Here is a 25,337-nt window from a genome sequence, read left to right as displayed (position 1 = left end):
GAATATCTCCTTCAGTTTGCTCTATTTTCTTTCCAATGGACGACAATTGTGAAGTTCGTTTGCAAGTTAGCTTTGGTTAGTATAGAAACACATAGGAGGAACTTTTATTAGAATTAGAATAATGAAACAAATTTGATATTTACTTTCTCTATGTTTTTGTTTACATAGTCCATTCACTCATGATGATCTCAAACAAGTCTCACATTTTATAAAGTACCCATTCAGTACTACATTCATCGAAATTACACCCATACTCAGCCATTACCTCAAGAGTGTTTTTTTGAATACTCTTAAGATCTTTTGGCAAAATGAAATGGAATAAATGGCTGGCATTTGTTCCTTTTCTTTCTCTTTGTTTTGCTGCCAAGCCCATTGACGTTAAGGTCTCTACAGCATTCAGCAAGCCTTCGTTTGTAGCTCTGTTAGCTGAATCTTTACATGAAGAAAATAGAGATAGCTTTCTATGGTTTTTAAACAATCTACCCTCAATTCGAACCGATGACTTGTCTACCGATGAGCAGTTGTACAATCACACCGTTGACTCTCTAAAGACCGATAACATCCTATCCCAAGAAGAGCTTACTACATTCTCTTATTCTGTTGCGCTTTCAAGTGGCGCACCAAAGCTGGCCGCTTTTAGCAGTGTTGTTTCTTCTCATCCTGAGAACTGTAACACTTTCCTAGTTTTAAACGATCAAACGAATCTTTGTTTTTCTGATCTACCTAAAAACTTTTCTCTTTTTTCCGAGGATTATCAACCAACACCCCTTGACTATATTGTTCTAGGTGATTATTCCTCAGAAGCACTTCCAGTCGCTGTCATAGTTACCGATTTTGGAGTAGAATTTGACAAGTTTCATAGGCTCTACTTATCTTTAGCAAAAAGAAAAGAATGTAACTACATTTTACGTTACGCACCTCCTCAGGATGCTGACTTTAAAAAACTTTATGTCAGCAGTTTCGGTGCTCATGCCTCTTTAAAGAGCACGGACTATCTGGTAATGGATGATCGGGAAATCCCAATGTCTTCTAGTAAAGACAATATCAATAGAATTGGGGAATCCAAGAAAAAATCAGAAGTTCTCTTTGACTTGGAGTCCGATGAACTGGAAATCGTCACTCAAGACCAGATTGCTGGTTTGGATATGCTGGCATCAGAAGCCATTATTAGGAGCAAAAACCCTTTGAGAACATTCAAGCTTCTTGCTCAGGATTTTCCAATGTATGCTCAGCACCTAGCGTCAAAAGTCAGTATTTCTGAGGATCTTATAGAAGATGTCAATAATCTTCAATCACTTGCGATACCTGAAGGACAAAATGCTATTTGGCTGAATGGAATTCCTATTGACCTTCAAGAAACCGATGCCTTTACCATTCTTTCCTGGTTGCGGAAAGAGCGTCACATATTATCAGGATTTCAAAAGTTGGGAATTGAACCTTCGAAAGCCTCGAAAGTCCTATCCAGTGAGCAATTTGACGTTTCGGAAGCTGAATTTAAGTTTGTTCGCTTTCACTGTCAAGATGATTTGGAAGACAATAAAGCAATCTTTTGGATGAACGAAGTCGAAACTGATACACGATATAGTAAGTGGCCCAAAAGCATTATGCAATTGTTGACACCAATTTACCCCGGTCAACTACATCTCTTAAGGAGACAGTTGCATACTGTTATATACCCTATTTTCCCTTCTAGTAGTTCTTCAATTTCACTGCTTTCTGAGCTTATTCAGTTTTCTCGTCGACCTTCTCCTGTTCAAACTGGACTTGTGTGTGTAGCACCAGAGGGGGATGAATTTGGTAAGACGGTCTGTCGTGCATTCCATTATGTTGCTAAAACAAGTTCAAAACCAAATGCCCTTAAGTTTTTGTTTAAGTGTCTTGCAAGTGATCCATCTGCGGGTGCTTGGGCTCTTGTTGAAGAGCATATGCCCCTTGAAGACTACGATGAAGAAACCTTTTCTAAAATAAAAACATCTCTTAATTCCAATATATATGATACGATATTATTAAAGAGCTTTCAGTGGAGTTCGCGCTTAGGATTAGATCCAGAAAGCCAAGATGTTATTGTTAACGGACGAATAATTGCCCACGACGAGCATTACGACAGTAACATGTACGGTATATTTATTGAAGATATCCCGGAAATTCAGCTAGCTGTAGCTCGAGAAATGGTCTCTGAGGAAGAAAACTTATTGGATTACCTCTTAAAGAGTGCGCCGCATACTCGCAATCCTTTGATTTATCCCTCTTCGAAATCTAAAATAAAACAAGTGGATATGCTTAGCCTTTTAGATGGCACAGGGTATACCCACTCCGATCTTTTGACCATCGGCGATAGAAAGGCGAAGTATTCAATTTGGTTGGTTACAGATTTCGCTTCTCAAGAAGGACTTGAAATATCCGCAATACTGGCTGAAGCACTTTCAAAGTTTGAAAGCAGTAACCTAGTCTTAATTCAATCTGACTTTGAGGATGAACTGCCGACATTAATTACCCAATTAAGCTCTTATTCTCATCCTACAAATGAAAATTTGCTCAAATTACTGAAAAACAGTACGAATAAACAACACGCCAAAACGACTAATAAAGTGAAGTCCAAACTTGCTAAGTATTCGGAAGCATCCAAAGCTATTGTTGCGAATATTAATCAGCCCAGTCATTCGGCCTTGATACTGAACGGAAGATTGATTACTTCAGTTTCTGTTGACAAGTTAGGAGTAGAGGATTTTGAAATGCTGCTCTCTCAAGAAAAAAGCAATTATATGGGCAAACTTGATAATGCTCTTGATAACGCTAGTCAACTTCAAAAGAAAGGTATTCTGCCGTTTGTTAGCTCATACCTAAAAAAATTGGAATTCGACTACGTACATGGCTCCGTTCCAGGACGTGAAAAGGCTATGTTTCCTAGGGATAATTTTCACAGCCAGTTGCCAACGAGTTCTTTAACCATAGGAACGGATAATTTTGATTCTTGTACTTACCATTTCGTTGCTATTTTAGATCCTTTGTCTAAGGCATCGCAAAAGTGGTCTGCTATACTTGAATCCATTTCTCATTTGGATGGTGTCGGCGTTCGTATTTATTTGAATCCTTCAAAAGGCCTTTCCGATTTCCCTCTTTCTAGATTTTATAGGTATTCGATTGAGCATGAACCTGTTTTCGATAGTGAAGGACATATCAAAGATTCAAGTATAGAATTTGATAAACTTCCCGCAGAGACTCTACTTACTATGGACATTGAATCTCGTGATACGTGGGTGGTAATGCAGGATGAGGTGGACATAGATCTTTATAATATCAAATTGGAGCACACATCACCTAAGGTACACGATGAACCTATTTCGGCGGTTTACGAGCTTAAGAACATCCTTATACAGGGTTTTTCTCAAGAGGAGAATGTGAAGACACCACCTCGAGGAATGCAATTGGCACTAGAGACTTTACAGCACGAACATTCTACTGACACAATTGTTCTTGCCAATTTGGGTTACTTTCAGTTGAAAGCTAATCCTGGTATTTGGAACCTAAAACCGTTGTCTGGTCGCTCATCTCAGTTTTATACTATTACAACATTGGATAAACTTAATCCTAGTGAAGAAAAGCAGGTGGTTCTTAATAGCTTTGAAGGGGTGACTTTATATCCCGTGATGCGAAGAAATCCCGGTTTTGAATCCTCCGATATATTAGATGAAGACATGAGTCCACAGAGATTCTTTGACAAAATGAAAAAGAAAATTAACTTGTTTACAAATAGAAACAGAGAGCCAACCATCAACATTTTTTCGGTTGCCAGCGGACACCTGTATGAACGGTTCATGTATATCATGACAAAGAGTGTCATGCAGCATACCAACAAAAAAGTAAAGTTTTGGTTTATTGAAAACTTCCTTTCCCCTTCTTTCAAGCATTCAATTCCAGTCTTGGCGAGTGAATATGGATTTGAATATGAATACGTAACTTATAACTGGCCTGAATGGCTAAGAAATCAGGACGAGAAACAAAGAGAAATATGGGGATATAAGATTTTGTTCTTGGATGTATTGTTCCCACTCGATCTTCATAAAGTTATTTTTGTGGATGCTGACCAGATAGTCCGTGCGGATTTACAGGAATTAATGGACATGGATTTGCAAGGAGCTCCATATGCTTATACTCCTATGTGTGATTCTCGTGAGGAAATGGAAGGTTTCCGTTTCTGGAAGCAGGGATATTGGGAAAAGTTTCTGCGTGGCCTCAAATATCATATAAGTGCTCTTTACGTTGTTGATCTTGATCGTTTTCGTAAAATGAGCGCAGGAGATTTGCTTCGTAGACAATACCAATTATTGTCAGCCGACCCTAACTCATTGTCAAATTTGGATCAAGATTTACCCAATAATCTCCAACATCTGATCCCCATTCATTCACTTCCTCAAGAATGGCTTTGGTGCGAGACTTGGTGCAGTGATCAGAGTCTGAAAAAAGCCAAGACGATTGATTTGTGCCAAAATCCTTTGACGAAAGAAAAGAAACTTGATCGTGCTCGTCGCCAGGTGAGTGAATGGACTACTTATGACAACGAAATTTCTGCGTTGTTGCGAAATGCTGAAGAAAAGTCTCTGCATCTTACCTTTACGCCTTCTGTTCAGGATTCACAAGAGAATAAGGAGGATACGGATGAGCTATAAATCGGTTGTTATGTTTAATTTATTGTTATTCCAACAATCCTTACTTACAAAGTGATAATGACCAAGCCTTACTTATTATTCAAAATATGACATGAATATCATAAATATGAAAAAGGGTAAAAATTGGAACATGAAAAGCAAGCTTTTTTATTTAATAACTGAATCTATTTCACGCTATTTTTGGTTTATTTTATAAAGAAGCCTCTCCTTGATTACGTTGACTTTCTTTAGAAGCATACCTTATTAAATTCACTCTTTTATTAACTAAAAAAATTCGATTTATTCAATAAATAAACAAGTTTATTGTTACTATTGTAGTCAATTTGTAGATGACTGTGGAGTTTGGGTTATTTCTTTCGTGTATAAGGTAACAATCGAAGTTTAGTCTAGGATATTCTTACATACACCTACATTCGTTGACTTGACCACTACCAAATACAAGATTAGTATGGCAGAGCAACATAAAGGTATGAATTATATAATTTAGTCTTCTTACATATGCTAATTAAAATAGAAATGGAGGTAGATTCTGTGAAACAACCGGAAACTACGAAATCAGTGGATCAAGTAGAGAAGAAAGTTGAAGCACCTAGAACAGCTTTACAAGGTAAGAAAATAAGAAGCAGAATGTAAAGAAATGAAAACTAATGCTTGTTAGATGTTGAGGCTAATATTGTTGCCTTAAATCAAGCTACAAAGCAAAGAGATCCAAGACTCGTATATCGGGCTTTAAGAACAACTTCCAACATCAGTCGTCGCCTTTCAGTTGAAACTTTAGGCCATCTTATCAAGAAATATTATTCTACTGAGCCCGAAACGAAGAAAGAACTTCTTAGCGTGATTGGGGTGAATGATTTGCGAATGGATGAAAGCAAGGACGAAAACGAAAACAAGGGTGCTTCTCTCCCAGAAGTCAGCATGTATTTACAGTTGTTGGTTGGTGTTACGTTATTTTATAATGAAAAATATGATGATGGTGCTGGTTACATGGTAAAGGTTGTGCAACGCTTACAATCATTTGATCGCCGTACTTTGGATCAGATTGCAGCAAAACTATACTTTTATTATACCCTGTTTCTCGAGAAATGTAACCGTTCTGTGGAGTGCAGAAATACCCTGCTGGCGGTACACCGGACAGCAACTCTTCGTCATGATACAGAATCGCAAGCTATGATTTTGACTTTACTGTTGCGCAATTATATTCAATTCAATCTTTATGATCAGGCAGACCGATTGGTTTCCAAAACAGTATTCCCTGTCAACGCAAGCAACAACTTGGCAATTCGTTATCAATACTATCTTGGACGAATTCGCGCGATTCAGTTGGATTACACTACTGCTCATGAACATTTGGTGAGTGCTATTCGAAAGGCACCCAATACCATTTATGCCGTTCAATTCTTGCAAGCCGTTTACAAATTGCATGTCGTTGTTCAATTGCTCATGGGAGAGATTCCCGAAAGAAGAATATTCCGTCAAAAATCTTTGGAAAAAACGCTAATTCCTTACTTACGCATCAGCCAAGCTGTACGAATTGGTGATTTGAACGCTTTTACAGATGCGTTGTCAAAATACGAAACTGAATTTCGTTATGACGGACTACATACTTTAATTTGCAGATTGCGCCATACAGTAATTAAGACGGGTTTGAGAATGATTTCTTTGTCATATTCCCGAGTTTCTTTGCGAGATGTCTGTATAAAGTTGGGCTTGGACAGTGAAGAAAGCGCCGAGTATATTGTTGCCAAGGGCATTCGAGACGGTGTAATTGATGCCAGTATTGACCACAAGAATGCCTTTATGGCTAGTAACGAAGCATTTGACATTTACGCTACAGAGCAACCTCAGCAAGCTTTCCATGAACGCATTCAGTTTTGCTTGGCACTTCATAATGACAGCGTAAAGAGTATGCGCTACCCGATGGATGCTCACAAGAGTGAGTTGGAAGATGTAGAAGAAGCGCGTCGACGAATGGACAAAGAAATGGCAGAGGCCGATTTAGATGATGACGAGCCTGATTTGGGCGATTTTTAAAAAAAAAAATTGAAAAGTTGCGAAATCGTTGTTTCGTCTTTTATAGAGAAGATTACTTACACGTTGAATGAAAGCAATGACAATTCATTTTGAATTTTAATTTGTGTAGGCATGTGACATAAATGAAATAAATGAGACAGAAAGGATCTTTGTTTGTATTGACTTTGTTTCTTTCGATTTTTTCCATACACTTTTGTTTACTAGTGAGTACTAGGGATTACATTTTTATTTGCGTAATTAATTTTAACGTTATTGAAACGGATTCATTAAAAAAATTAAATGAACCAACGAGATTCGAACCCGTGCGTGAAAGAATTTTCGTCCTTATATGTATATTCTATTAGTCTCCATAATCTTCCAAGAACAAACCACCACAACTGTAGGAAGAATACCACATTAGACAGTTAGGATGGCTTTAAAGAGAATTAACCGTGAGCTTGCTGATCTTGGAAAGGACCCACCCTCCTCTTGCTCAGCTGGACCTGTTGGTGACGATTTGTTCCACTGGCAAGCAACTATTATGGGACCTGTAAGTGATACATGCTGAGGCGACGGATTGAAGGACATTCCGTTTGCGTTTCTTCAATGTTATAAAAGCGTTTTCTTCTTTTTCTAACAGTATGTTTTAGGCTGATAGTCCTTATGCTGGAGGTGTTTTCTTTCTCTCAATTCACTTTCCCACTGACTATCCCTTTAAGCCCCCCAAGGTAAGTAATAAAACCGGAAAGCCATGAAAAGAAAAGGAAAAGAAAAAGAGAGACAGAAACCATGTAACAAGCGTTTGCAACTTCGGAAAAGGAGAAGGAAAATGAGCTTACTAATCCGGAGGCGAATTGAAAAATTGACACGACATAATGAACGCCGAAATTATGCAGTCATGGTAGAAGAATAACGCGAAATGGATTTCGTGAAGGCGTGCTAAATCTTGGTTCAAATGTGTTTTTTTAATTGGTTTTCTCGGAATGGTTCTTTTTTATTGCTTTTCGGCGAACTTTTTTCTTGGCGATAGGAACTCGTGACTAACAGTTTTAGGTGAACTTTACCACCAGAATTTACCACCCCAACATCAACTCCAACGGTAGCATCTGTTTGGACATCCTCCGTGATCAATGGTCACCAGCATTGACAATTTCCAAGGTTCTCTTGTCTATCTGCTCTTTGCTTACCGATCCCAACCCTGATGACCCTCTTGTTCCTGAAATTGCCCACGTCTACAAAACCGACAGACAACGTTATGAACTCAGTGCCCGTGAATGGACTAGAAAATATGCAATCTAGAGATTTGTTGTAAATTACAAGAATAAACAAAATTTCGTTTGCTATGTGAATTTTGATACTATAGTAAATAAAAAGTGAGAATAGAAAAGTAATCAAGACTGACAACAGCGCCAAAAAACTTGTAAGCCTATTAAGTTTTTCATAAAAATTTCTTTATAGCTCTTAGTTGCACTATCAAATATTTTAGTTTCATTTGTACATAGCAAGTCGGCCGCTTAACTCAGTTGGTAGAGTGTGAGATTCCAAATCTTGAAGTCAGGTGTTCAAGTCACTTAGTGGTCATATTTTTTTGTTTACGAGAAAAGATGGTTTAGAAGCTATTTCCTAAAGGTGTTGTAAAAATGCGAAAAGAAGTAGACAAAGAGGAGTTTGTAGGAAAGGATCTACGGATGTGAGAGCCTCTTACAGAAGGTGCTTTGGATTGGAATGGTTGATCGAATGACGAAGCAAATTTACGGTTTTATTTTGGAGGAGACCAACAGTGAACAATGGAATGGGGATAGGAACAAGACGAAAATGACTTGGCCCGATCAAGAGAGGTGTGAGGTTTCCCAGGGAATATCGATGTTCTTTCCTGTTGCTGTATTTGTTTACATCGTATTTTACAGCGGTCTTTATTACGATGTTTGTTGCTTATGTGGGGATGTCACCTCCATGAGGACGCCTCGGTAGTCGTAAGCAAGCTGAGCTGAATGAAAAAAGAGAAAGGTAAAGGTGAAAAAAGTAATAGATTTAAATAAAAATCTAGTTATTGAATGAGGATGTTTCGAGGCTGAGAACGGCTCCATGAACTTTTTTGAGCGACGCGTCGTGGATGTAAATAAAAACACTTGGACGCGTCTTTAAGCGTTCATAGACCGCCAAAAGGAAATGGTTTGGAATTGCAAAGGATGTAAAGGGTTTTAAAACATAAACAAAAAAGATTAGTATGAGTTTGGATATGTAAAAGTATTTTTAAACGACATTGGAAAATTTGAAACAATATTCAAGAAATAGCTGTTATTTATACAGTATAGTTATTTTGTACATTTTTTATTCTCATATGGATATAAAAAATGGTTTACAGAGTTTCAAGTCAATTCCTTGATCCTAGTGAATGAAAGAACCAAGGTGAATTGGTATAAGTATGGGACCCATTTCCTTCTCTTCTATATTCATTCATCGTTCATTCACTCTTTTCTAAAGTAATTCATTCTTCTTTTCACCTTTCAAAATGAGCCCTTCCAACAATGCCATTTCTCAACCTCAACGCAAGACTCCTCTTCCCTTCCGTACCTTCAAGAGCATGTCTCTCAATGTTACCTGTGGTGGTACTGGCTCATTGCTACTTGTACGCAGTCACCCAATGAAGCGTTCTAAACGTGCATACCGTCGTAGTATAAACCACTGTCCTTCCTCTTCGGTAAATGAGAATAAGGAAAACATATCAACGGTGTCCAAGGCAGCTTCTGTAAACTCGGTAAAACGAGCTTTAGCGATCTCGGAAATCATGAACGAAACCACCATACTCGATCTCTTTCATATGCCTATGTCGGACAAGGCGCGAGACATTACAAATCGCGTAAACAATGAATTACGTTAAATTGTAAACAAACAAAGCTTAAAATTCAATTTCTTCAAGGAATGCGTCTTTTGTCTTTCGTTTTCTAACTAATTTGTCGTCTTTTTATTTGTTTTTTATCTTTAATAATGTCGTTCTTACTGGATCTCATAATGTTGTTGTTTTTATTATAATGCTTTCAGGACGAAAGGATTCTTGAACCATGGTTTCGACGAAAGACTAGCTTTTCCTCACCTATTCAAACTCATTGAGTTTTCAAAAACGCACACGCTCGTTCTTCCATACGCACCCAAAGTCCCGTTTTCTGTTGTTTTGCCTTTGCCTTTGCCTTTGCCCTAGAGACATTGAATTCTCTCAGGGCTCTCTTTATTTTCTATTTTTTTGTACAAGTTATTCTTTTCTTTATACTATACATTTCTTTTTAGGGTACCTATTCATCTATATTTATATTCCGAAAAAAAAAAAAAAAAAAAAAAAAAACACAAGTTAGTGTATGTAAATGTTTGTAGTAAGCAAACTGTAACAGATGGAAAGTGATTCATAAGGAAACCATTCTCTATTCAAGAACGAAAGAGCAGCTACATCAAAAGAAAACGTTTCTAATTAATTTCGACAGAGATGTTGGTAATACTTTGTCGAAACACTTGGGTTCTTTGGGATCAATCCTCCAACAGAAACACAGCTTTTCAGAAAATTAATTTGGTTCCATAATGCCTTTTGAAATCAAGTGCAACGAGGTTCCTATCAATTCAATTCAATTCAATTAAACAAGACACTCGCTTGTTTACATTGTAATTATCGTCTAGTACGATAATAGAAAAAAATTCCAAAAAAGAAGCTTCAGTCGTCTACGTTTCGGTAAAAACAAAATTAAAAACTAAAGAAGAATGAAAAGTCATTGTTGCCTTTTAGCTCCGACCGCTGGGCTCGAAAAGCAAAACCAATTATTGCATGCCAAAGAGTCATTAAATGATGGACTGTACACGAACCAATCCTGATCTTTTTCAATATCTCCTTCTCTTCAATTGTTTGTTAAATAGATGCTGGTTCCATACCTAGCCTTCACAAGGTAGAAATCGTCGAAATGCTCAATGGCTCCTGGAAACAGATTGCAGCAGTTGCTACCACAGATTCAATGCATTTTCCATATTAGGATTTAAGATTTTGTGTGAAAAAACAAAAGAGAGATTTGCCAAATACGTTGGGAATTCTTCTTACTTCCTAATTGACTACTTCTCCTCCAGTCATTCAAATCTCAACCATTTTGAGCAAGAAAGGAATCTTTTATCTCCATTTTTGCCATACTTCTACAAAATCCTTGTAATTTAGGGGATTTTTTTGTAATTTCAATCGGCCGCTTTTACTTTTCGTTTTAAAAGCACTTTACAGTTTTTGTGCAATGTTTCGTAGGAGAGCACTTGGCCCAGCAAACCAAATGGCCAGTATCTTGAAAGCCAACGTTCGGTCTAAAGTTTCTCCCTTTCAAACCAGGTTAGACGGCCGTAGAATGATTGCTGGAAAGCAAACTGCAACCCAGCATTCTTGGAGAAGCATGCTTTCCGTACGAGCTGCTACAGTAGCAGCCGTAACTAGTATAGGCCTTTATTTTTACCTCCAAAATGAAAAGCAAAAGGCTATAGAGGCAAAGAAGGAAAAGGCGTTGTCGACCGTCGGTAGGCCAAAGCTCGGTGGCCCCTTTTCATTGCTAAATCACCGCGGTGAAAGAGTTACGGACCAAGATTTCAAGGGAAAGTTTTCCATGGTTTATTTTGGTTTTACTCGATGTCCCGACATTTGTCCTGACGAATTGGACAAACTGACTGCTGCCATTGTTATCGTCAACAACATTGTTGGAGACGTCTTGAACCCTATGTTTATCACTTGCGATCCTGCTAGGGATCCTCCCTCTGAAATGGCCCAATACTTAGCAGACTTCCATCCCAAAATAACTGGCTTAACCGGCACCCACGATGAAATTCAAGATATCTGCAAAAAGTTCCGCGTTTACTTCTCCACACCAAAAGACGTTGATCCAGTCAAAGATGATTATCTAGTGGATCATTCTGTCTTTTTCTACTTGATGGACCCTAATGGACAATTCGTGGAAGTGTTTGGTCGCAATTCCACTGCCGAAGATATGGCTCGTGCTATCGGATCTTACGCTCTTTCTTGGAAAAAAGAAAATAAAACTTAAAAAGAAAAATCTGATTCCCTCCTCCTCCCACTGAAAGCGCCGTCTACGATTCACGATGGTTTTCCTAATGAGCGAATCTGGAAAAAGGTATTCATCTAATCTACTCCCTAAGGATGGAACTTGATGTTAATGTCTTTTCAATTTTTTTTATTTTCTTCACTTTTCACTACTTTAATACTTTACCGGATGGTAGTAACGATTCCAAAAAAAAAAAATTCTAGTTCAAAACGAAGCTTAATCACTACCATTCTGTTATAAGAGCTTTCATAGAGATTTTTCGTTATTTTTCAATCCAGAATACTTCAAAAATCAGTTCTTCATTTTTGTTTTTGCTCATCCCAATATTTACTGTTACTTTGTCACCTAAGTAGAGTAGAATACCTATGCATGGCTCTTTGCATGCTGTAAGTATGTAAAATCAAGTACTACAATTTTTCCATATGGGGATTCAATTATCGACCATACAGACACCCCAATTCCATGAGTTATTTGCTGAAGAACTTCCAGATTACTATAATGAACGAAGGTCCGCTCCCAATGGATCATTCTAACATTGCTTCTAACGTATAATATAGTCTAGGGGATTCCCAATTTCTGCGAACGTTTCGCATCCTAAAACGGAAAGGAAATGAAGAATTAATCAAAGTTTTTGTGAATAAGTTGCCGGAAATCTCACTTACCGCCATTGTCAATTCACTACAAGGTTCGTGCACTCCCTATTCCTATCATTCGTATCATTCGTGAAATATGAGGAATGCAGATGCTAACACAAATTTTTAGAGGAGCAAGAGAGAATACTTGAAAGGTCTCCCAACATCCTCCCGTATACGAAAACGCTGGTTACATTGCGGGCTGCTTATTTAATGCGTCCTTATGTAGCACATAATTTATATGACAGGATATCTACTCGTCCATTTTTAGATTCTGCAGAAAAGAAATGGATTATGTTTCAATTACTTAAAGGAATCTCAGATTGCCATAAACATGGGATTTGTCACGGTGACATTAAAACTGAGAACGTACTGGTAACTACATGGAACTGGGTATACATATCAGACTTCAGCTCATTCAAACCGACGTTTCTTCCCGAAGATAATCCGGCAGATTATAGCTATTTTTTCGATACTTCTTCTCGCCGCGTCTGTAACATCGCTCCTGAAAGGTTTGTTCCAAACTCACAAATTCGCGTAGCTCCCCTTACGCCAGAGATGGATATTTTTAGCTTGGGATGTGTCTTCGCTGAGCTTCTCTTGGAAGGGTCTCCACTCTTTACTCTCTCACAGCTTTTCAATTACAAGGCCAACAATTCTTACGACATCGCTACCGTTCTTCGTCAGATCAAAGATCAAGACACTCAGGACATGATTTTGGAGATGCTTCAATGTGACCCTACAAAACGTGATACAGCCGATAATTATTTAAAGCGATTTCGAGGCACTGTGTTTCCAGAATGTTTCTATGCTCCCTTGTATGAATACTGCTGTAAATTATTAAGTCCACAAACCATTTCATACGCAGAGCCCGTCCGAAATCAGCCGTATATTTATTCTTCTAGAGTGGATACTATTTTTAATGATTTAATTCCGTTTGATGATGCTTTTTCTAATGTTTCTAACGACCATCTATTATCTAGAAAAATGAATAATGATTTTGAAAGCTCGTTTATTCCTCTTTATACGTCCTTGCCTGATGAATTTGAAACGACATTTGCTTCGGGCAAATGGTATCAACTATTTTTGGAAAATTTGAAGAAGTTAATGGGTGAAAGTGTCCATTCTGAAAATACAAGGGGAGTTACTACAAATAATAACAGTTATGATAGCGATTATTCAAAAGCTTCAATATATGCTGCCAGCATCCTTTTGCCAATTGTTCTTACTGCTTTACGCCACGTCAGAACTAGAGAATCAAAGCTGAATGCATTAAGGATTATAGAGATATTATCCACTAGTATTCCCGATGAAGTAAAACTGGATACAGTCTTGCCTTTTATAATGACCCTTGTTGCCGACGAATTTACAGATGTGCGGATTCGAGCTCTGATAACCATTACTCGTCTCGTAAGAAATATTAGGGCTATCGCACCTATCAATGCATTTTTATTTCAAGAATATTTGTTTCCAGATTTACAAAGGTATTTATCTGACCCAAGTTCTCGTTGTCGTGCTACTTACGCATCCTGTCTTCCAGAATTAGCGAGGCAGGCTTCTAAATTTGTAAATCTTGCTCAGTCTCTCAGAAATGCCGGAATTTTATCGTTCCCAGAATCTGAATACGAAAACGTAAATCATGGCAAAGCAGAATTATTATTTGAAACTGGACGTCATGATTTGGTTGTTACGGTAGAAAGACACGTTTCAATGTTGTTGGCCGATGGCTCATCGACTGTGCGAAGATCCTTACTAAGTGCTCTCCCACCTCTATGCGTCTTCTTTGGAAAAGCTAAGTCAAATGATCTGATTCTGAGTCATTTAATCACTTACCTAAATGATACTGATTGGATGCTTCGATCTGCTTTTTTTGAAAGCATCACTGGCCTCGCTATATTCATCGGTTCTCGCAGTGTCGATGAGTATATCTTGCCTTTAATGCTACAAGCTTTGGTCGATCCTGAACCCGCAGTGTTGGAGAGCGTATTAGAATCGTTTGCTGCACTCATTGAGCTTCACTTGTTTGACAAACTCGTTATCCTTAAGATCCTTCATCTCATTCTACCCTTTTCCATAATACCCAATATCTATACTAGGAAGGCTACCCTTTCAGTAATTTACTCCACCTACAAATGTTTGGAAGAGGTTGATCGACAGTGCATTTTAATGCCTGTGCTTCTTCCGTATTTATTGTCTCCTATTTACGACATAAATAGTCTAGAAGAACTCGATCTTTTTATTATTCCGATGGTGCCGGCTTCAGTTTGGTCAACACTAACACACTGGTTTGTTGAGTCTGACAACAGCTCTGAATTTTGGAAGGCTGTTCGCTCACCTAACCTTTCCAACAATGATGATGAAATAGGTGATTTACAACTGAGTTCGGAGAGAACAAAAAATGGAAATTATTTCATTTCAAATTTACGACCTAGAAAGAAGCTCTATATTTTGGGACATACGATACTAACTTCATCGGAAGCACTCGAATTGAATAATAATGATCGCAAGTGGATTGATATTATTCAGAAGATGGGTATAAAGGAGGAGCATTTGTTTATTCTTGGAAATCTTCGTGAATACATATTTAGAACGATTACCAACTCTGGAATTTTAATAAGAAAACGGGAAAGTGAGCTTGCTTTTAATCAATCAAAGGAAGCTCCCAAATCGCCTTTGCACATATTGCCCGAGATGATATTTTGGAATCCTGAAGCTCCTTATTCACCATATATATTAACCGAAAACGTGGAAGCAGTTGTTAATAAATATGCAGAATCCACGCACACCAAGCATTCACAAACCGAAGATGTGGTTTCACCTGAATCTGCAGCTTATGTTGGAACTGACATGACCAATGCGTTTGGATCTACTACTAAGTCGTTGAAAGAAAGAGCAAACGATAAGCAACATCACCAAAAATCCAAATCTTCCGAAGCTAATACTTTGTCTGAGGCAATCATGCACCGCAGAAAACCAACTAACCAGCGAAGAAGAACTGATTCCACGGAAAATTCTATGCTTTCTACTGACAACGAGTCTTCAACTCAATTGATACAACATCGAATGCATAATAACGATGAGCAACTAAGCAGGGAACCGTCTGTCGAAGGGGAATTAATTGGAAAAAACAAGCGAATGGGCAAGTATGGCTTAACTGTTGACTCGAAGGTTTCTGGTCTAGAGCAGTCAAGTCCTACTATGTCGACAAACTCAAATACGTTACTCGGCCTTGTTGCGAACGAACTCAGTTTAAGAGATGGCGCCAAGAAATCTTCTTATACAGGAAGCAACCCATATGTAGCCAACTACCTTAATAAAATTTATGCCGAAGCTGCAGTAGCTGCGGTCGATTTTGGACCTGTCGTCGCTCCTAGCTGGGCATCATCTATCTCACTCCGCAGAAGAGGAAAAATTACAAACTCGAACAAACAATCGAATAAAGGTTTACAAGGGACTGACTGGCAACCAGAGGGATCCCGTGTTACCCAGGTGAATTTGGGAAATGTCAAAGAGGGAGGTATGAAGCGAATCATTGCAAGCCCTGATTCTTTGTTTTTCGTTACACTGGGATTAGATGGGCTAGTTCGGGCATGGCAATTGGTTGAAAGTGATCATCAAATTCCGCTTTGGAAGTGTGAATGTCGATTGGCATATGGCCATACTCGTCGAAATGGAGAAAGAAGCCGGTTTCCTGTTGTCAATGGATGCTTTATGGGAAATACGTATTCATTTGCATCTGTTACACAAGAAGGATCTATTGAAGTCCATCAGCTTGATGTTTACAACCAAAAGCATAAAATTATTTCAAGTAGCAGGCTTCCTAATATGGACATCAATGATTCCATAACATCAATGGAATCAGCAAACTTTTACGACGGAAGTATCCGCATAGTAATAGTAACTGCTTGGTCTAAGCTTTACTATTTAGAAGCAGGAACTTTGCAATCGTTGGCTTCTATACAGTTGCCAATTGACCGTGGATCGGCCACTTCAGTTGCCGTCTCTGACGGATGTCTATGGGCACTTATAGGGACTTCCAAAGGCTGGCTACTGTTGTGGGATTTGCGTTTCAATATTCTGTCAACAGCATGGAAGATATCAGCAAAAGTAGACAAAATCGATTTTTTGACAGGAAGATTCAGAAAGGAACCAGCATTTTCGCTGTTCGGCGATGGGATTAACAATCCAAACATAGACTCTCCATCCTCCATGGGACTAGGGGGAAGCTCAAGCGGAAGTTCTAAAAGTTTACGGCCGACGACACCAGTACTAGGGAACGCTAGCCAAGATGTAAAAGCTATTTCTACCGTATTTGGATGTACGACTGTGTCGATAAGTTTTAGTCGGCTGAGAAAAGACAGAAGAGAAAAAACAAAAACTGAAGATTTTGAAGATAATTCATTCGAGGAAATGAATCGTTTATCATCCGGGGTTTTGATTTTTGATGTCGAGCGAGGAAAATGTGAAGAAATGTTTTTGGATAATTGGGAATCCGATGTGCCGCCTCCATTTCCTACACACCAGGAACTCGATGATGCAAATGATTCGAAATTGCGCCAACAGTCCTGGCTTCGCGATCCTCCCCAAAATAACTTGAATGATTCATCCCAAGAGGATCCTCAGGTGTATCATTCAGGATGGCCATGCTTGTCAGTCCCTGTTTACTACCAGAAGGACTCAACGATAACCCAAACGGAAAGAAAGATTCTATTTGTCGTCGTCTCTCCTGGAAGTCCTCATGCCTACATGTGGGATACGAGCAATCCGTCTAAAAACCTGTCAATTACCAACATTACTGAAACAGCCAAAATTTCAACTCTGCAGAATGCACCTCCAGTACAACTACGAACAGTAGAACCGTCACAGGTCCGGCCGAAGTCCTCAGGTGTTTCTCGACCACTTTTGTTTCTTCAACAGCAAAAGTATCTTCCTAATGAAAACCGCTTCTATCCCATTGTTGACATAGCTTTCCTTTACCGGCCTTATGCTCTTACACTACTTATTGACGCATCGGGGACTCTAGAGTTATGGACTTAAAAAAAAGTTATGAATACAATACAAATAGCTTTTGATTTAACAATTCCTCCGTCTTACTTCCTCTCGATTTTTTTGTTTCGAGAATTCAATGCTGCGTTTCGTTAACCCGGTTACTGAGGTCAACTGAGCATTAAACCATCTAAGACCAGTGATTAAGAACGAACCTTTCTCCAAACTTACTAGTCGTTCTTTTTTTATATTTCTGGTCAATATGGATCGTCGACATCGAGTATATCGAGTGTTCAATCAAGAGATGTATGTTGAACCAAATTTTAAGGTATGAAAGCGACTGAAATGCCAAAGAAATTACCTTGTGGGCTTTGTTACGGAGTTAGATAGGTTTTTTCGTGAGTATAGTGTGTAGAAAGCCTAAAGCTAACCATTTTGAGGTTGTTAAAGAGTTGGGTCAAGGTGCATACGGAATTGTTTGTGCGGCTCGAAACGTAGCGAGTAAAGACCAAGAGGCAGTCGCCATTAAGAAGATTACCAATGTCTTCTCTAAACCCATTTTAACAAAACGTGCTCTTCGAGAAATCAAGCTATTGATTCATATGCGCAATCATCGAAACGTATGAAGTGAAAACATCGCTCCATGGGAGAAATAGGAATCATAATGGAGCTTTAGTTATTGATTTGCTTATGAACACGATAATTAACCATCTAGATTACTTGCATTTACGATCTGGACATCATCAACCCTTATAACTTCAATGAAGTATATATTTACGAGGAATTGGTATGTTCAAATTAAGATGGCGTAACTCATCCGGAAATCTTTTCCCAGTGCTGCTTACTAATAATGGAATAGATGGAAGCCGATTTAAATGCTATCATTAAGTCCGGTCAACCTTTAACAGACGCTCATTTTCAGTCTTTTATCTATCAAATTCTGTGCGGTTTGAAATACATTCATTCGGCTAATGTAATTCACCGCGATTTAAAGCCGGGTAATTTGTTAGTTAACGCAGATTGTGAACTTAAGATCTGCGATTTTGGTTTAGCTCGTGGTTGTACCGAAAACGCCGACGAAAATCTTGGTTTTATGACTGAATATGTAGCTACTAGATGGTACAGAGCTCCGGAGATTATGCTTTCTTTTAGCAGTTATCACAAAGGCGTGGACGTATGGAGTGTGGGATGCATTTTAGCTGAGCTTTTAGGTGGTACCCCTTTGTTTAAAGGAAAAGATTATGTCCATCAGCTGAATTTGATTTTGCATCAACTTGGAACACCTGATAACGAAACGCTTTCACATATTAGCAGTTCCCGCGCTCGTGATTATGTGAAAAGCCTCCCCAAACAAAAACCAATTCCTTTTCAAGTTAATTTCCCTAGAGCAAACCCTCTAGCTCTCGATTTACTTTCGAAATTGTTGGAATTTGATCCCCAAAGGCGTATTTCTGTTGAGGAGGCTTTGGAACATCCCTATTTGGCTGTTTGGCATGATCCAACTGATGAACCCGTATGCGATTTTAATTTTGATTTTAGCTTTGAATCTCTCGAAGACATCAAAGATCTGAAACGTGAAATATTAGACGAAGTTTTGAAGTTCCGCCATAAGGTACGTCGTCGTACCCCCTTACAACCTCATCCAAGTATTTCAGTTCCCCAATCCACTCAAAATATTGTTTATGGAAACCCTTTTACCAACCATATGAACGGCACTTATCAACAACCCCATGTTGGCAAAAATGGTAGCCCAGCCCATTTAAATGAGATGATGGCTGCTCAACATCAAGCCAGTTATCGTGGAGTTCCTCCAAGGAAATAATTGGTTTTATTCGTTTATCTGATGTTTCTCATGTTTGTATATTGGTTTATTTCCGGTCACTCTTCTTTGCACCGTTCTTTTCGCATTAAAGCCCTCAATACTGTCCCTCTTAGTCCATGTGGTTACATTTAGTTCATTACGCTCATTGCATAGCATTTTCATTCCCCACGGTTGCATTATCATCTACGACTTCATATTAAATACTTTTTTCGCATGCTTAATCAATATTTCCTTGTAGGGACATGCAAGGATTCAATACATTCAATTACAGAATAATTATATTCAAACGAGTAAATACTAGTAGAAACTGTGTAGAACTCAACTCGTATGAATAAAAATGCAGGAAAAACATTAATATTATTTATTGACTCAAAAACATGTGAGGGCCAATTGTGTTAACCCTCTATCAGACTATGGAGATTTATAAACTTCCAAAACAAAAGTCAGTTTTTTTCCTCTTTTTTTTGTTTTTCTACTTCAACTTCTTTTATCCTTCATTTTAGGGACGCCTGAAAGAAACACTTTAAACTAACAGATATTAAGAGAAGAATGAGAAAACAATCAACGAAAAGGGCTTACGGCGAGCTTAAAACGGTCTTTTAACCTTACGGTAAATGATAAAAGCAATTTTCTAAGTTAGACTGAAGTAAAAAAAAAAAAAACATCAGGGATAGAAAAGAAGAATATATAAGTAAACAATCAACGTCAAACAATGAGTCATCAAAGAAAATCTATTTTTTAAGTTGTTTAACAGATTCATAGGAGATACTGGTGATACCCTCATGGAAAATCCGGGAAGAAAGAAAAGAAAACAGTGAATCAAACAGTGAATACTTCAAGACAGCAGATGCATCAACGCGGGAATAAAAAAGTTAAACGTGAATGGAGATTTCCAAATCTAACGAGATACGGTCTCACTTTCGTCGTCATGAAGGGCAAATTTCTGTATACCGAAAATTCGTTTTCTGTGAACGGCAGGGAGTTTTGGAATCAATACCATGAAAAGAGCCCATATATTGACCAAAAACATCCAACCGTTATAATGAGTGTAATGAGTGCTCAAAAGAAACAAGATAATGGGCAAGACCAGCAAATATTTCCGTGCTGGAGTATATTGATTTCCTTCATCAAGTTGTTCCCACATTGTAAGTCGATCGTAGGCACCGCCATTGAATTCAAAAGGGGTGCCGGTTACCCAGTGAAACATCGTGAACGATCCAGCCATATATGTCAAGTTGGTGAGAGTCCAGGCAAGCTCACGAGAGACGGATGGAACTGCGTGGAATACAAGACGGAGAGCTGCAATCAGAACTATGTGAATGATCCAAGCACCTAAAAATTAGTTAGTTTACATAATACATAATACAGGATGAGGATGAGGACGAGAGCATGAGTGCAGAACGCAGAAGAATACACAAAGCCCGTTCAATCATCTATGCATACCTTTATAGTTCACCCAATTGGAGTTATAATTAGTGGCAGATCCTTGATCCAATCGGTCATCAATGGTTGGATTCGGTACCTTGGTGACCAAGGAAGAGGATCTTCTACGACTGCTGCTGCCCATAATGAGTCAAATTGGAGGGAAAATAAAAAGGGAGTAAAATAGATAGCTTTCGCTAAAGACGGCACAGTAGAAAAGAAGAGAAACGACTATACCGTATAGATAGATAAAAGAGTTCGAAAAGACAAGCGCTAGTCAACAAAAGAGAAATTGACTTAATGTACCCAGTGAAAAGGGTTTGAACCGAAGATTCTGCAATTAGGAAATTTCCAAACAAACAAATGAAATGTAACTCAGTTTAGGAACTGAAAACAACAAATAAATTCGGTCGCTTGATGATAGGAATGAATGTTTACCAAACCTTTCGACGACGCAAACTCAATGAATATACAAGTGATTTCGTTCAAAAAACAACGAATCTAAGGTATTTCAAGTCTGATAGATTTATATATCCACAAAAATTTCAAAAATCCTTCGTCAATGGCACTTTTTTGGCTTTATTTGTGCACAATGCAAATGGGAAGTAGAAGCTAAAGGTAAAAATATGGTGCCATGGATTCGTATAGAACGGGCTGAATTAACGTGGTTCTTCGTAGTGGCGCAATCATATGATTAAGTGTCTTTTATCGGATTACCTTTAACTTTGACACGGATTGGTCCAATACGTTATCTATTTTACGGTAGGTTGTTTGGAGCTGTCGTATTTATATAAGGTATTTGATCGATTCACAAATTCGTATTGTTTGTATTCCTTGTACCGCCTTATTCTTATCTACAGCAATTTACTGATGTAGAAGGTATCGGGTTTTATCGTTACATCTGTGATCATCACTGATTCAATATAGAAATCTCATAAAGGGAATTAAAACTTGTCCTTTACCATAACACTGTCATTTTAGGTAATTGTATTGAAACTAAATCGCCAATTTTTTTTTTTGGTTAGAAGTATTATCGTTCGTCCGGCGGATAATTCGGATAATTCGGTCCTGTAAGCAAATCTGCGAAAAATTAATAATCCCGTTTATAAACACCTGTTTTGTCGTGGATAATACAAAGAAACAAATTTAAACCCCAATTGCTTGTCTTGTAGTAATTTAGGAATATGTGTGGTATTCTAGCCGTTCATCGTGTTGCTGAGGATATTGAAGCCTTCAAGCCCAAGGCTCTTTACTTGTCAAAACAATTGCGCCATCGTGGGCCAGATTGGTCTGGTAAAGCTATTCGTAACAAAACTATTCTTTGCCATGAGCGCTTGGCCATTGTCGGTGTCGACAGTGGTGCCCAACCCATTACCTCTGAGGATGGTAAGCTGGTTCTCTCTGTCAACGGTGAAATTTACAATCACCTTCAATTGCGCCAGTCTTTGAAGAACTCTTACAACTTTAGAACTCACTCCGATTGTGAAGTCATTCTGTACTTATACCAGGAACATGGCGCCGCTTGTGCTGACCTCCTCGATGGTATGTTTTCTTTTGTCTTGTATGACCAAAACAAGGACAAAGTGGTTGCTGCTCGTGACCCCATTGGTATTACCACTTTGTATCAAGGTTTCAACTCTCAAAGTCCCGAAACTGTGCACTTTGCTTCTGAGTTGAAGGCTTTGCATCCTGTCTGTGACAAAATTATTGCTTTCCCTCCTGGTCATTACTATGATTCGGAAACCAACCAAGCCGTTCGTTATTTCAACCCCTCCTGGTGGGATGAAGACCGCATCCCCACTAATCCCGTCGACTATAAGCTTCTTCGTGACTCTTTGGAAGCTGCTGTCCGCAAGCGTCTTATGGCCGAGGTTCCTTATGGTGTTCTTCTCTCTGGTGGTTTGGACTCTAGCTTGATTGCATCTATTGCTGTTCGCGAAACTGAAAAGATTGTTAATAGCAAAGATACTGAAAGTGAAGAAGCCCGTACTATCATGTCTTGGCCCAAGGTTCACTCCTTTGCTATCGGTTTGCCAGGCTCTCCTGACTTGCTTGCCGCTCGTAAGGTCGCCGAGTTTTTGGGCACCATCCACCATGAACACACCTTCACCATCGACGAAGGTCTCGACGCCCTTCGTGATGTTATTTTCCATCTTGAAACTTATGATGTTACTACTATTCGTGCCAGTACACCCATGTACTTGCTTTCTCGTAAAATCAAGGCCCAAGGTGTTAAAATGGTCTTGTCTGGTGAAGGTTCTGATGAAATCTTCGGCGGTTATCTTTACTTTGGCAACGCTCCTAGTCCTGCTGATTTCCATTCTGAATGCGTTCGCCGTGTCAAGGGCTTGCACTTGGCTGATTGTTTGCGTGCCAACAAATCCACCATGGCTTGGGGTCTTGAAGCTCGTGTTCCCTTCTTGGACAAGGATTTCTTGGAAGTCACTCTTAACGTTGATCCTAAAGAAAAGATGTACATTAACGGCCGTAAAGAGAAGCACATCATCCGTAAGGCCTTCGATACATCCGATGAGCCAAATGTCAAACCATACCTACCCGAAGACATTCTTTGGAGACAAAAGGAACAATTTTCAGATGGTGTCGGTTACTCTTGGATTGATGCTTTGAAGGATACCGCTGAGTTGGCTGTATCAGATGAAGAATTCGCTGTACCTAGAAAGGAATGGGGCAGCGATATTCCTGATACTAAGGAAGCTTACTGGTACCGTAAAATGTTTGACGAAATCTTCCCTGCGCAATGTGCCGACACAGTTATGCGCTGGATTCCCAAGGCAGAATGGGGTTGTCCTGCTGATCCTTCTGGTCGTTTCCAGGCTTCTCACGTTGCTCACCTTGACTAAGATGTTTTCGTTGTCTAGCATCCTAGCTCCTAAAAACATTGTGATGATATGTAAATTAGACCATAATACCACCACTCTATACGATAATTGGAAAAAAAACTTTCTTGTGAATTTTTGGTTTTCTTATAACTTTCGTTTTCGATACTCGTTAGAAAGACGCGAAAGGAATCAATACTTGTTCTTAGAGTCCGTAGCTGTTCTTTAGGAAATCTAGTCTTTCAAAAATATTATGCTGCGTTTTTAAAACTCAAGCCTTGACAATAAAGATGGTAATTTACTTTTTTTAAAATAATAATCGTAATAAGTATAAAGAATGTATTATGCTTACAAAACCTATTATTCCAAAAGTAAATAATAAAAATAAATGACAAAATTGAGTTTTGGATGGCACATCTAGGAATTTTAAAGGACAAAGGTGGAGGACAACTAAAATCTGGAAATGAGACAAATGTTATCATTTCACGAAGGATTGTCACCTTCCTTTTGGAAGAACCTTTAAAGCTTCCATAGCGGCTCGTGAACCAGCATCCTTTTGGTTTGCTCCCCAAGCTCGAGCAATTTCTTTACCGTTAAATATACACGCTATTATATATCCTTCAGAAGAACCTCCTGCTCCATCGACCCAACGATACTCTATGTGACCTTGGGTGCTGTATTTGTGAAATAGCTTTGACTTGGCAAGTTTATCTATAGGCCCTTGAACAATAGTACTCTTTATTTTAGGATCAAGTAGCTGTCGTATCCAATTGAATGCAGTCTCTTCTTGATTGTCAAGAATTAATGCACCAACGTAAGCTTCGAAAGTATCTGCAATCACCTTCTGTGATTTTCGAAGTTGATCTTTTTCGGCAGAATAGCTTAGTACAAGCCTTTTGTCAAAACCATACAATCGAGCAAACTGATCAGCACATTCGTTTCCTACAAACTTGGCTCGAAGTTTCGATAAATTGCCCTCATCCATTTGAGGAAATGACTTGAAAATTATTCTCGTGGTAAACATATTGAAGAAACTATCGCCAAGGAATTCGAGCCTTTCGTTATGAATATCAAGAAGCTCGCTAGGATTTGACTGGTTTGGGTAGAGTTCATAGGCTCGCGAAATATGGGTAAAAACTTGTCTTCGAAGCTTGTCTGAATGCAGATCTGGTAGGGGTGGAGGGTATTCTCCTTCTTCTTGTTCTTGGTTAGCTGTATTATTTTCAGAAACAGGTAAAGAAGGGTTCACTTCATAAGTAGGTAAATTCGGGGGTTTTGAAGTACCTGACTGTAAATTGCTGTTACGACTTTTTAATATTTCATAAAGACCTTCCAAACTACCATAAGCATAGCCAGGTAGGACGGCAGTGATATCATCTTTGGTAGATCGTTTTGATTCTTCCAAATAATGTTTAATAAGTGATGTTAATTTTTGAGTTTTTCGTTCAAGAATGCAGACATTCTTTGCGGGTCCATGATAATCTCGGGGGCGATGAGAATGTTTTCTTTTCCGGTGATAATAGGAAGCGGAATCGTTTGAATCCGAATCACTATCATCAGTTCTATGTCTTTTCGCCATTAAACCTAACACGAATAAATAAAAGAGTAATGCAATAATTGGTGATAAGATACAGATCAAACTCCTTTTTGAAATGTTGGCAAACTGAGCAATGTATTGGTACAGTAAAAGTATAAAAGATTGTTTAAAAAACACCCATACGTATGTTACACACAGTGAATTCCAACAAACACGAGTCGTCAAGAGATACGACCGTAGAGTACAAAGGTATTACTGTCCGAAATCAGTCCAAAGCTCCTGAATTCTTATTGAGAACAAGGGTCGAATGCAAAAAGATAAATTATATTAACCAGACCTTCTTTTAACT

The 25,337-nt window shown here is 38.6% G+C and overlaps 10 protein-coding genes and 1 non-coding gene across 11 annotated transcripts; 9 read left to right on the top strand and 2 right to left on the bottom strand.

Annotated features, from left to right (window-relative positions):
• Positions 1-308: 308 nt before the first annotated feature.
• On the top strand, positions 309-4,667 carry gpt1 (UDP-glucose-glycoprotein glucosyltransferase Gpt1; the record flags this gene model as incomplete). Its single annotated transcript, XM_056181079.1, has 1 exon — positions 309-4,667. The coding sequence occupies one exon, from the start codon at positions 309-311 to the stop codon at positions 4,665-4,667; it is 4,359 nt and encodes a 1,452-aa protein (XP_056036393.1).
• Positions 4,668-5,115: 448 nt separating this feature from the next.
• rpn3 (19S proteasome regulatory subunit Rpn3) lies at positions 5,116-6,701 on the top strand (the record flags this gene model as incomplete). Its single annotated transcript, XM_056181078.1, has 3 exons — positions 5,116-5,134; positions 5,182-5,274; positions 5,326-6,701. 3 exons carry the CDS (start codon positions 5,116-5,118, stop codon positions 6,699-6,701), a joined length of 1,488 nt encoding a protein of 495 aa, XP_056036394.1.
• Positions 6,702-7,110: 409 nt separating this feature from the next.
• On the top strand, positions 7,111-7,979 carry ubc4 (ubiquitin conjugating enzyme E2 for APC and SCF Ubc4/UbcP1; the record flags this gene model as incomplete). Its single annotated transcript, XM_056181077.1, has 3 exons — positions 7,111-7,230; positions 7,331-7,408; positions 7,734-7,979. The coding sequence occupies 3 exons, from the start codon at positions 7,111-7,113 to the stop codon at positions 7,977-7,979; spliced, it is 444 nt and encodes a 147-aa protein (XP_056036391.1).
• A 209-nt stretch (positions 7,980-8,188) lies between these two features.
• On the top strand, positions 8,189-8,261 carry SOMG_20105. Its single transcript has one exon. It is a non-coding gene; the product is annotated as a tRNA-Trp (tRNA).
• Positions 8,262-9,192: 931 nt separating this feature from the next.
• On the top strand, positions 9,193-9,561 carry SOMG_02284 (uncharacterized protein; the record flags this gene model as incomplete). Its single annotated transcript, XM_056181076.1, has 1 exon — positions 9,193-9,561. The coding sequence occupies one exon, from the start codon at positions 9,193-9,195 to the stop codon at positions 9,559-9,561; it is 369 nt and encodes a 122-aa protein (XP_056036392.1).
• A 1,378-nt stretch (positions 9,562-10,939) lies between these two features.
• Positions 10,940-11,734, top strand: sco1 (mitochondrial copper chaperone for cytochrome c oxidase Sco1; the record flags this gene model as incomplete). The annotated part of the gene is made up of 1 exon (XM_056181075.1): positions 10,940-11,734. One exon carries the CDS (start codon positions 10,940-10,942, stop codon positions 11,732-11,734), a length of 795 nt encoding a protein of 264 aa, XP_056036771.1.
• A 440-nt stretch (positions 11,735-12,174) lies between these two features.
• On the top strand, positions 12,175-17,421 carry vps15 (serine/threonine protein kinase Vps15; the record flags this gene model as incomplete). Its single annotated transcript, XM_056181074.1, has 3 exons — positions 12,175-12,260; positions 12,310-12,437; positions 12,515-17,421. The coding sequence occupies 3 exons, from the start codon at positions 12,175-12,177 to the stop codon at positions 17,419-17,421; spliced, it is 5,121 nt and encodes a 1,706-aa protein (XP_056036390.1).
• A 211-nt stretch (positions 17,422-17,632) lies between these two features.
• Positions 17,633-19,192, top strand: pmk1 (MAP kinase Pmk1; the record flags this gene model as incomplete). Its single annotated transcript, XM_056181073.1, has 4 exons — positions 17,633-17,698; positions 17,811-17,990; positions 18,086-18,157; positions 18,230-19,192. The coding sequence occupies 4 exons, from the start codon at positions 17,633-17,635 to the stop codon at positions 19,190-19,192; spliced, it is 1,281 nt and encodes a 426-aa protein (XP_056036387.1).
• Positions 19,193-20,090: 898 nt separating this feature from the next.
• orm1 (ORMDL family protein Orm1) lies at positions 20,091-20,759 on the bottom strand (the record flags this gene model as incomplete). The annotated part of the gene is made up of 2 exons (XM_056181072.1): positions 20,091-20,524; positions 20,636-20,759. 2 exons carry the CDS (start codon positions 20,757-20,759, stop codon positions 20,091-20,093), a joined length of 558 nt encoding a protein of 185 aa, XP_056036388.1.
• Positions 20,760-21,798: 1,039 nt separating this feature from the next.
• Positions 21,799-23,475, top strand: asn1 (asparagine synthetase; the record flags this gene model as incomplete). The annotated part of the gene is made up of 1 exon (XM_056181071.1): positions 21,799-23,475. The coding sequence occupies one exon, from the start codon at positions 21,799-21,801 to the stop codon at positions 23,473-23,475; it is 1,677 nt and encodes a 558-aa protein (XP_056036158.1).
• Positions 23,476-23,947: 472 nt separating this feature from the next.
• pac1 (double-strand-specific ribonuclease Pac1) lies at positions 23,948-25,030 on the bottom strand (the record flags this gene model as incomplete). The annotated part of the gene is made up of 1 exon (XM_056181070.1): positions 23,948-25,030. The coding sequence occupies one exon, from the start codon at positions 25,028-25,030 to the stop codon at positions 23,948-23,950; it is 1,083 nt and encodes a 360-aa protein (XP_056036157.1).
• Between the last annotated feature and the right edge of the window lie 307 nt (positions 25,031-25,337).

This window comes from Schizosaccharomyces osmophilus, chromosome 1 (assembly GCF_027921745.1).
Source record: "Schizosaccharomyces osmophilus chromosome 1, complete sequence".
Taxonomy (NCBI): domain Eukaryota; kingdom Fungi; phylum Ascomycota; class Schizosaccharomycetes; order Schizosaccharomycetales; family Schizosaccharomycetaceae; genus Schizosaccharomyces; species Schizosaccharomyces osmophilus.
Note: the sequence above shows the minus strand (reverse complement) of the source record. Positions and strands in the feature narration are given on the sequence as shown.